The sequence below is a fragment of the Triticum dicoccoides genome, chromosome 3B (assembly GCF_002162155.2).
Source record: "Triticum dicoccoides isolate Atlit2015 ecotype Zavitan chromosome 3B, WEW_v2.0, whole genome shotgun sequence".
In the NCBI taxonomy this organism is placed as follows: domain Eukaryota; kingdom Viridiplantae; phylum Streptophyta; class Magnoliopsida; order Poales; family Poaceae; genus Triticum; species Triticum dicoccoides.
This window is the reverse complement of record NC_041385.1, coordinates 831,866,924-831,878,573: the sequence shown is the minus strand read 5'-3', so window position 1 is coordinate 831,878,573 and position 11,650 is coordinate 831,866,924. Positions and strand designations below refer to the sequence as shown.

At 46.1% G+C, this 11,650-nt stretch overlaps 1 protein-coding gene across 1 annotated transcript; it reads left to right on the top strand.

The window, feature by feature from the left end:
* The first annotated feature begins 144 nt into the window (after window positions 1-144).
* LOC119280197 lies at window positions 145-3,246 on the top strand. The gene is made up of 11 exons (XM_037561136.1): window positions 145-639; window positions 773-955; window positions 1,829-1,948; window positions 2,038-2,079; window positions 2,154-2,261; window positions 2,327-2,416; window positions 2,513-2,629; window positions 2,756-2,794; window positions 2,883-2,933; window positions 3,047-3,121; window positions 3,211-3,246. Exons 1-11 carry the CDS (start codon window positions 145-147, stop codon window positions 3,244-3,246), a joined length of 1,356 nt encoding a protein of 451 aa, XP_037417033.1.
* The last annotated feature ends 8,404 nt before the right edge of the window (window positions 3,247-11,650 follow it).

Genomic DNA, 11,650 nt, shown 5'->3' with positions numbered 1-11,650 from the left:
GTCGCCACCCACCTCCCGCCGCCGCTGCCTCCCACCCCCCCGACCCTGTCCTCTGCCGGCTACAGTCGCCTCCCGCCACTTCCCCTACACCAGCAGAACAACGCTGTCGCCCAGCTCGCCTCGCCGTCATATCGTTCGATCGAGATGCTGCCCGTCCAGCATGGCCAACTGGCCGATGATGGAGATGAGGCAAACAAAGCGTGGACAGGGGAGAAGAGGCGCCGCAAGCACCTGCCCCCATCATCTTCCGATGCTCCTGCCACTGCCCAGCACCATGGAGACATGGAGGGCACAATCCAAGGGGGCCAAGATCCGAATCCTCATGCGACAGACATGGAGGACACCATCCAAGCGGGCCAAGATCCGATTTCTCATGCGACAGACATGGAGGGCACCATCCAAGCGGGCCAAGATTATGATCTGCTGCTGAAAACAGAGCAGGCAAAAGAAGAAAGCGAGCAGTGTTTCGGGCCGTACTTCCTTCTCAGCAAGGAAGACCAGGCCAAGGATCGTCAATTTTTGCTTGCCAATATTCAGAAGGAGGACGATTATCCTACTGACCTGCCACTTTATTTGACACCGGAGGAGCACAGCAAGATAGAAGCGCGCCTTGCACGCTATCGCGTCGCTTATTACAAGGTATCTACATGCTGTATCAATCAATCACCATGCATGTCTTAAAGTTTATACCTGTGTGCCATAGTAGCTGATTCAGTCTTCTGGTTTGTTATGCATGGTGATTTTATCCCGTGTTTTTATCATCTATGTGTAGGCTGTGAATCCGGAGTGCGCATGTGAGCTCAAGGAACCAGATGAATACACCGATGATGAGCTTCTTAACGAGTCGTACTTTGATGGGTTAGAAGATGATGAAAGTTTTGAGTGGTACATCCATCCTGAAGACACCTACAACATTGAATTGAATGACTACCAACGGATTGTCCCTCGTAATTTTGTAAGTGTACTGTCTATATCTACATTTAGTCATCCAATTGACTAGTTTGGTTATCATAACCATGGGTGTTCAGAAACCATTTCAAAACACACTGTGAAAACCGGCAATCAATGAGGTAGTTCATTTTGCTTCATTGACTCCAACCACAGCTGCAACGTTAGGTTTATGGTATGAGTTAATACTGTTTTTGAACAGCTTATTCTTAATAGAGGATGGTGATGATGATTGAGCCCTTGCTTTGTGGCTACTGATGGATGCTAGTACTTGGGGTGTTGGATTTGAAAAGTTGGCCAGTTTTTTGTGTTTATTCAAACTTTGGGCAAGCCTTCCTGGTAATTTTAATGAGTGATCCCTTAAAATCGGTTGGTTCTTAATTCTTATTCATTTCATATGTAACGTTAACTCGGGGTGAAATGCTAGGAAGGGTATCCCACTTGATTCATGAACCTCCTTGATTGCCTTAGTTTTAAAGCTGAGGTTCAGCATTAGAAGATAAAACTAGCATGATTTCTATGACTGGAGGGAGCAGTCCAAGGCTCACCTTGTATGTTTTCACAAACATTGCTATTTTCAAACTTCTTATCTCTTTCATTTCGTCGGTAACACTGGCTGCTGAAATTTGTTGATGTTTGAATTGCTTCTGAATTATATCATGTCGGTGCCTCAGTGGATTGAGTTGTTAAAGGTCATTTAATTATACGGTACTATTTCTAGCAAGCTAGACTATACTAGAAGGAAAAAAAATGTGGATCTTTAGTCAGTTACTTCTATAGACAAAAGCATGTCATCTCACCACACTGTAGCCATTAAGTATGTGCAATTTTGTGCCTTTCCGGACGTGTCATCTGATTCTTGTCCCTTTCTTTTTTGTAGCTGCCTGGTAGGATTGGAAACCTGTACCGCTATCATGATGAGTACCGCTCACGTTATCATACATATAAAATTGATGATGTTTATGTCAAGTACTATGCAGAAATTTCAAAGAAAATCAAGGTATGCATTATGTGATCAAACTGTTGGAATTAAAAACATTACGAGTGGCTGGATTGTTTTTAAAGTGATAGACTTCTATCTTGCAACAGTGGATTGCAGATTTTTTGCATCTGGATCGCAAGACTAAGGATGTAAGTATGCCCCACAGAAGATTACGAAATTAGTCATATACATACACATGATGATTAACTTCTTTTCACTTCAGTGGATAGAATGGGATACTAGAGCATGGAGGCAAGCATTGAGGATTGCAACTGGCTTTCCCCATATGACTGAAAAATTAACTGGTTATGCTTATGACATAGGATATCTTGTCTTCTGCTAATTGAGGTGGTGTTAATTACTGGTTGTACTCACAATCCGGTCCATTTGATTCAGGAGTACATTACGGAGCTGGAAATGGATGCGTCCCTCAAGGACATAGATCTCCTCTATTTTGAGATCTGGAGGCTTGTCGCTAAAGAAAATGTTAGCATCCTAATACATGAAATTTTTTGTGCAATAGAGCACGGCTGACATGCTTTGTGATTATGCGTGTTTCTTATGGTTTCACAAATATTTCAGAGAACTTACAAAGAGGCTGTGAAGGAAGTTTATGAGTCTGGCGAGTTCCCTGTACACAAAGCAATACTACATGCTGAACTCAATGGGGGCCATATCTTTGTAACGATGCAAGAAATGGTAAGCTGATGTCTTAATTTGGGGCTGTTGTGCAAATTTGTATAGCCACTAACTGTGATTTATGTCGTGAAAATGGAATGTGCAACATATTGCCAAATATCTAATTTCATCTGTTTACCTTTGTAGATTTACGCTGTTGTCCTGGAGGGTGGCATTAAACTGACTGTAAGTAGGATACTCCACATGTATGTTTGACATGGTGATACATACCTAGCTGCAATAGGTTGTTGACTTTGATACGACCTTTGTGTAGGACGAAGAGAAGAAAGCTAGGGGTGTGTTTAGGAAGTTATCTTTCAGCATGGTATTGTCTCGATGAATCCTCTATGATTTTACGTTTTATTTTGAGAAAAATCCTCTATGAATTTATATGTCGTCATAATTGTTGTTGTTATATTACCGGATCTCTTGTTTCAGCATAAACCATTGAACATGGCTCAGTATGCTCAGAAGAAGGTGGAGATAGCAAAACAGTTGAAGTTGGACAATGAGGTATGCTAATAACTGTATTTATTGTCAAAGTAAGGTTCTGTCCCGAGACAAAAAAAAAACCAGTAACTTATGTGCGTGCCATTTTGCAGGATGGATTTGTTCCTTTTAGACCCTTTGGGTTCTGAAAGGGAAAGAGATTTGTCCCATTTGGCTTGAAATGAGGCATTATTATCTCATATTACAGCAAGACGGAAGTAATACGAAGATTGTATCACATACATAACCAGCCCAGTCTGACATTGTGGATGATTCTTCGCTCATGTTTTAAATTAGTGGACATCCCGCGTTGTAATGTTATTCACTAGAGTGATGCTTGGTTTGTTTTTCGCATTTGTTTCTCATTTGCCGTAAAACATAGTAAGATAGTGGTGGCATGATGAGCAGGTCTTTTTTGGACCTGTATGAGTAACAATATACTAGTATTATGCAATGGATGTATGGTGGAGTTGGAAGACCATAATTTCGATTGTGGCAAAAAATATGCTTAGCAGTGCAAACATGATTGATGATGCTCGGCTTGACAGAGTGAACCAAACAGCAAGCCAGCCAGGCAAGTACCAAAATTCCATGCTTGATCTAAAGGGTTTATTAGTTTAGAGAGGGAGTATTTTCCATGCTTGAGAAATGAGAATGTGAGCTTTTTTTTTTAAGAACATCCAAAAGCACTTCATCAGAGCTCAGCGACAGTAACTAACCAGGTAGGTAGGTAGCTCTTATGCTGAATATCTCCCTCCCTACTTATTGTGCCCATTGCGTTGGAACCTCAAGAGGAAGGAGACGGCGCAATGTGGCCGTTCCTAAATATAAGTCTTGATAGGGATTTCACTATGGACCACATACGGAGCAAAATCTAAAATGCATCTATATACATATCCGTATGTGATCCATAGTGGAATCTCTACAAAGACTTAGATTTAGGAACGGAGGAGGAGGGAGTATCATCGAAAGAGTGAGAAGGTGGTTTGGGACAGACAGTTGCAGGTTGATTCAAACTGAGACAAGAAACAAACACAATTCCTGGTAAGATAAATGAAAACTTCAAGAGAGCGCATCTTAGTCAGCTGCAACAATACATTCATTCATTGTTACTTAGAAGACGCCCCAGTATGAAGCCACCATGAATATAATCAATGAAAAACGAATCCATCAAGCGACTAGTACCACCAGTAGCCAGGCCCAGGAGATGGAGATGTCCCACAGTACGTTCCCAGTAGTAATCCATCAATCTCCTTCAAGAGAGCTCCTGTCAGCGACATTGTTGTTTGTCGCGTCAAGCCGGGCAGCAGAATCCTCCTCTAGTTTGTTTGTTTGGTTGTTTGGTTGTTTGGTTGTGTCTGTTTACCAGCCAAACAAAGACAAAGTACTAGATCGATCCATAGATAGGAGTACAATAACCAGTGCGATCCGGTCTATCTAATTAGGTAAGCTACTCTTAGTTTCATCTCCATTCCATGCAGCAACATGACGGACAGTGCTTCTTGGTCAGCAACCACACATCCTGTGTATATTGATAAAAAAAACAGAGTGAGCACATATTTATCATCACAAACAGTAGAGAAAAAAAACCATGCCAAGATACTAGATAACAGTTCCAAGAGATAGGTCAGGGCTTTTGAGCAGATAGATACAGAAATTTGTACTCCCTCCGTAAACTAATATAAGAGCGTTTAAATCACTACTTTAGTAATCTATAAACACTCTTATATTAGCTTACAGAGGGAGTAGTATGTTGTATGATATTCATGGCCTTTTAGCTACTTACAGCTTGGTCGATCAGGGCATGTGAAGTGCCACATACAACATGTGCCAGATGCGAGGCGACCATTCTTCCATCTGACGGATGAGTCCATCCGTATTCCCTCCAAGCGTTTGCTGCAACAAAATAACATTCAGCTGGATTATTAATAGAGTCCCAATCTCTTGTGTCTTGTCACTCAAGCTCCTGCTCCAACTTAGGAGGACTTGGTTCACCATTTTGATGCTACGTACCTACAGTTAACACTATACATACTAGGGCCTCTACCTTTTCAGTTTAAACTTTAAATGAATGCAGTTTAAATCACGCACGCACCTTAATACCTTCTGGCAGATCTTTGAAGTGCTTGTAGCTGTTCCTCATCAGCCTCACGTAGTCACTTGCGAATGTCTTGTCATACATCGCGTATTTCTCTCCATGACAAATTAAATCTGACAGCAACGATGGAGTAGTTACTCCATCTGCTTCCACGGGCCACCTTAATCCTGATGAATTGACCCTACGAGACACTTGCCGCGAGTAGAGTACGTTTCCATGAGGAATGCACCTTTCTTCATATTGTCCCACTCATCCGGGTGGTCCTCCAAGAGAGCTTGAGTACGTTTTGTCAGAGTCCCAATACATGAGATCAAGTCTTCACTTGCCGAGCTTGGAGCGACATCATGCTTTTTAAACCACTCTTTAGCAATCTCCCTTGCATTTTCCCAAGCCTGCTTCTCAGCTATAACGCTGGAATTTTGAACTACGATAAACCAAAAAAAATCAACAAGCAAAAATTACGAATTTCGCTACTACATGCATGTATCATAGCAAGCAGAATACGAAAAGAGACTAAAAGGGCACTTGAACAAACCCTGCACCCACATGATTTTTTCTTTTCTTCTTTTGCATCGTAACAAAACCTCACAATCATCAAGGTAGTTTGGGTGCTATGCGCATTACTTTTTTTTTTTTGCAAATATATACAGTACATTTTTATGTCGTGTGCAAACTGGGAGTTACTATTTTCTTATCTGTTTATCCTTCTCCTTTTCTGCACAGGACAACATTTATCTTTACAAACCCAATGCACATACAGTACTTGCACATGACAAATGCACATCTGCACTTATTTGGATTTGGATATACTCCAATAATCTTTAACCCCCTCTTTTCCACCACAAGAAATGTGCAGGAACTGTAAAAAAGAAACTGGGAGTTTGATGCTAAAACATGTAAAATGCCCAAAGCTGTGTTGCAAGCCAGGCTAGCATCAAAAAGACCATATGTGTCCTAACAAAAAGACCAAAAGGCGCATGTTTTGAATAGCTAGCGCAAATATTCATCGGTTAGGTTGAATCAATTTAATTTAATTATTTTGCATAGCACAAAATATTCATTGTTTCAAACAGAAATTCATGACTTCTTATAACGAGGTGCACATGATCAAATTTTCATCCTATATCTGCTCAAAACCTGAAAACCAACTTTTTATGTTAATTTTAATATGTAGTGAAATCAGTGCCAAACGTCCACGCGTATAGAGTTTTCCTGTTTTAACAAGACACTTACCCTCAAGTATCAGCACCTGTAGCTTAGGTATACCACCAGGAAGCAGCTTGATGTACAAGTCTTTCATTGAAAGATCCTGGGGACACTTTCGCCGAGCAATTATACTTTGCACAAGACCCGCAAGTTGGCTACATATGGCAACAACAAGAAATTTAACAACTGTGTAAAAAATGGAAGGCATATGTTGCAGAGTGTGAGGCAAAACTACTTCACCATTTTTCTTAGGATGGGGCGCATATCGCCTTCCTCAGTGAACAGTTCTGCGGTTTCCATGGTACCCAGCCATTTGTCGAACAACCCATTCACTTCAGAAACGACCACACACTCTGAATGGAAGAAATTCTCCACTTGCATAGCAGCCGGATGTCGCAAAGCACTGACAAAATGGTAGTTGAGAGCCCAATCCTTAGAACTTGCGAGCCCCTTCTTGATGAATCTTGTCACTTTCAAGGTACCAACTTGGTACGTGCACTTCTGGAACATCATTGTTGTGTGATCAAAATCAAGGACCACGTCATCATCACAAGGTTCTAATTTAACGTTGCCTTTGATTGGCCCCGGTTCACGGTAGCAATCCTTAATGGCTCGAACTATTGGAAAGAAAGTGAATAGTTAATTAGTCACTCAGTTTGGAAGACTACTTCAACAAACAAACAGCACTTAGACCTAGGGTCATCAGTACTTCATTTTATATATAATACATACATACATACATACAGTAAACATACATATATAATCACGTCAGTTTGCTGACCCAGTAGCAGAAAATTGAAGCAATTTTTCAACAAGATTATGCTAAAAGCAATATGACTAATTTATGTATGGATGGTAGACATGCCTTGGTTTAGATGTAAGAGCAGAGTCCCCTGTTTGTACTAGTACCAACAGGAAACCATAGGTATGTATGAAGTGCTGTGGCTGCTGCCAAACTAGCAGAGGGACATGAAATTGGTTGATCTAACATTAGTATTTAGTAGGGGTGGTAAGCAGAGCGCCAAGGCAGCATTGGCTCATCCAGATGGCAGCAATGGCGATGCCTGCCGGTCGATGTCCCTCTAACACCTCCTCCCCCCCCTAATCCTGCCGTTGGGCATGGGCCTTTGCCTAGATCAAGGCCCTTTCCTGCTCTGTAGACGGCCGACTTGACAAGACGCTCGGTCCAAACGTCACTTAACTCACGCGCGCGGCGGCGACGATACCGGCGGCGGCGAGCGGTTGCTAATGTCCGGGGCCGTAAAGACGCCAGCTTTAAAGCAAGAAAATCTCCGCCGGTTCCCCACCTCATGAGACCGGCGGCGAGCAATTGCTAATGTTCGGGGGGCGTAAAGACCACTACTTTAGGTAATCCGGCAACAAATAGCCGGCGCCGCGGCGTCGGAAAAGGGACAATGTCGTGAAGGGCACCAGTCGGCCAGCGGCCGGCCAGTTCCCCACCACATGTCGACCGTCCGCTCCCTTGTGGCGTCGACCTCACCCCTTGTCCCCTGCAGCTTCTTGCCATCGCTCGGCTGTGGCAATGACCGGTGACGGACGGCGCGGCGGCGTGAGCAAAAAGGAGGCAAGTGCTTTACCTGTAACGGGATCCGGCGGCAGGGGCTGCAGAGGATCGGGGGCACCGGCCATGGGTGGAGTTGGGGATGCCGCCGGAGAAGAAACAGAAGGAGGGAGGGGGAACAATATTCCGGCGATTACCCAAAGAAAAAGTGATTCTCCAAGCAGCTCGCCTACTCCTTAACTTTCTCTACTACCACAGGCTCACAGGCCCGATTTGGGCAAGATATTATTTTGGTCTATTGACCGGTCGGCACCTCGCGTTCACTTTTCAAACTGGTTTCCAAGTGTTAAATCAAATGCTGCAGATGTTTTCTATTTTTCTTTTTAAATTTTAATTCCTCCGTTTCCTATCTATTAGAGCATCTACAACCGGATGCCTCAAACGCCCGGGCGGACAGCCTGGTCACACAAAAAGCAACCCAGACGAGCGCCTCTAATGTGCCTCAAACACCCAAATGGACCGGCACCCCTCATATTCAGCCCAAATGTAGGGCATATATGGGGCACCCTAACGCGTCTGTCACGTCGGACCCGGCCCACGCTGGCCCACCCGATCCCACATATATTCCTTTCCATCCGCTCCCCGGACCAAACCATAGCCACTTCACTACACTCCCCTCTGCCACCCAAACTCTCGTCCGCCCATCTCTGGCCTTCTCTGGCATGGCTGGAAGCCTGGAAGCGGATCCGAGTCATACACCTCCAGATCCATCGCCCCCGAACTCATCCCACACAGCCCCGAGGAGGTGATGATTGTCCGGCTTACGCTCCGGCGCTCCCGGGAGAAGACCGCCCGGCGATAGCAGTCGGACTCCTTGCGTTGGGAATCCACCGCGCCTGCGCAAATGGCGTCTGGATCCGCCGCGAGGTGTGCTGCCACTGTCTCACCGGAGGCATTGCGGTCTGTATGGCGTCCGAGCATTGTGGAGGAAGCACAACCCTTCCGTTGGCGCGCCGAGCAGGAGGTGAATGCATGGACGTCGTCGGAAGCTAACATGGTGTGACGTGCCCACCATGCAAGGTAGTGGACGCACGAGACGGCGGCAACCCTCGCGACGGTGGACGTTGGAGAGGCGGAGTCGCATTCTCCGGCGCCCAACGGATGGCCTGCAACCCCGCCCGCCACAACCGTGTTGCGGTGGATGTCGCCAGCTCCTCCCAGGACGGATCCATCATCGATCTGACGTCCACCGACACTGTCAGAGTTTCGGGCTCCAACAAGGAAGAGTAGGACATGGGAAACGGTGACTCCTTTAGTCCCGTGAGTCGGGCCGTGTCCCATGTCCTACTCTAACTGGCCGGCGACCGGACCAACACTCTAAGGGGCTCAACGGCCGTCGGACATGACACGGCGCAACCGGTCAAGCTCCGATTAAAAATAGGTTTACATTGCATGTAATAGTATGGATTTGAAATTCCCAATTTGAGGTACTCGGTCGTGGAATCAATTATCTGAGGTGTGACCGGTCACTGTCCGTAGATGCGTCTCGGCGTGTCCATGGGTGTTTTTCTTTTGCATCGAATTTAGAGCTTTATTCAAAAGAAGGCGTTCGTTGAGTAGTCAGCCAATAGACTACTAATCAGGAAGCTCGGTGTTTCAGTAAGTCAGCATTCGGTGCCAGACACCATGCAAGCACGTTTTGCACAAAGGCGAGCTGGACCGTTGGCTGATCTATTTACATGCTGAATTACCAAATAATAAAAACCGGTAGATAGCTCATCAGTTTCTAGAAAAATTGGTGCCACAACTGAACGACTATTGTGGCGAGTGTTCCAGAGGTTGACTACCTCCAGAGTGTCGGTCTCCATCATCACATGAGAAAACCTATGTAGATTGGCGAATATAACTCCATCTCTCAGGGATTGGCTTCCGCAATCATGGGATCGGTGACGCCCGGGTGCGGCTTACACCAGGCACCCAATAGTCCAGTAGAGGATCGTGCTACACCTCCAGCACCACTTTTTCCTTCGTCATGCACTACCGCTGCGTCCGTGTTTGTTTTGATCTGTTTTTGCTCCGGGGGACGACATCCATGGCCTGAAAAGACATGCGTCTAGGTGTTTGAGGATCGGATTTGTTAAGTCCGGCTGTAGACGCTCTTACTCCCTTGGTCCCAATTTTTTTCTCATTTAATTTAATTTTAGGTTTTTACTTATTTTGTCTTTTCTCAGTCTCCCTAGTTGCCGAAATTAAAAGAGTGAAGGTCTCGAAACACCATTCCTGCCATCTTGTTTGGAATACATAGTTTCCACCAGGCATACCAGTGCATACTTTTTCTTGTCTTCATCTCCTCCCCACCAAAACTGTTAATGTTGTAGAGCTTGTTGAAAATGAACCTCACCTCCAAATCTCTGATGTTTAACCCTGTCCTCTGTAATCCCTGTCGTTTTTAAGCTTGAGGCTCTATCCAAACAAAACAGGGATTTCCTACGTGGCATCGGGAAAGGCCGGAATGGCTGGGTTATGCCGTACACTACCAGCACAACATATTGTGGAACGAGTACCTTGCAGTGCAGCGCCTTGTGGCCTCGTCATCTGGCCGAGAGTTTCCAAGTACACCAAGACGAGCAAGATCTCCTCGACGACTTCCAGCGACCGCCTCCTCTGTGCTCCTGTAGGGTGCAGTGCAACCCGCCGGCGTCCCCACGAACGACCCACCTCGCCTAGGCCCTAGCCTACTCGATCGACATCACCAGCGCAAGGGCATGGCCGCGGCTTTGCGTGCGTGCGTGCCCGTCAGTGGCTCACGGCGCACAGGACAGGATGCGCGTCAAGTGTATATATGTCGTCTACGATCTCACTCGCGCTGCACCGCATCGATCGCATGCATGAGGCGATGGCGGCATGCAAACTGCAGGATCGGATCACGTGGGGTGTTGTGTGTAAGGCCGTTGGCACCACCAGCTAGCAGCTAGCTCATGGTCGCGGAATCGCCGGCCTACGGCGGAGGAGGTGCCCCTTGATCTGGCCATTTATGGCGGCCATCCCATTCGGATCAACTCCGACTTGATGTACGCGACCGGCGTGGAGTGGAGTGCCGATGACGTCGCGCCGCCGGGAGGACACACACACACACACACACACACACACACACACACACACACACACACCATGAGCTCACCTTGTGAGTTGTGACCGGCCATGATGAGCTCCAAAGAGCACCTTGGTGCGGCTGGCGGCGATGGTCTGGTCGTCGAGGTTGAACTCTGACGTGCACGTTTATCCCGCACCTTCCCCACGGCGTAGACCCCCTGCAGCGTACTCTCCATGTATTTGGCCGTTCGACGCTTTTCTTTTCTCCATTCATGCATCCATACACCCAAAACACACGTACACTATGCACTCAACAATCAATCAATTCAGCCATTGCGTCGCTGCGTGCACGGTCGTACGATGGATGAGTCATGAATGGAGCGGCAGCGTAAACTGCAACAAAACCACCACATTTGGGGACCTAAAACCAGAAAACCACCACGTTTCGTTTTTCTTTTCAAAACACCACCACGTTTGCGCTGACAGTTTTCAAATAACGCTGATTGAACGGTTTGGCGTGTCTGAGTGGAAAACTGACCACTTGGGCCCGCCATTAGGCGCCACGTGGACAAGGGGAGACGACGTCCATGACGTGCCGTTAGACGGCGTCGCACAAAACCTAACAAACCGGCCC

Coding starts and splice junctions, on each gene's coding strand:
- LOC119280197 (XM_037561136.1), top strand. CDS start 145: ATGCTGCCCGTCCAGCATGGCCAACTGGCCGATGATGGAGATGAGGCA. Junction 2,080..2,153: donor TGGATCGCAAGACTAAGGAT/GTAAGTATGCCC, acceptor TTTTCACTTCAG/TGGATAGAATGGGATACTAG. Junction 2,417..2,512: donor GGCTTGTCGCTAAAGAAAAT/GTTAGCATCCTA, acceptor CAAATATTTCAG/AGAACTTACAAAGAGGCTGT.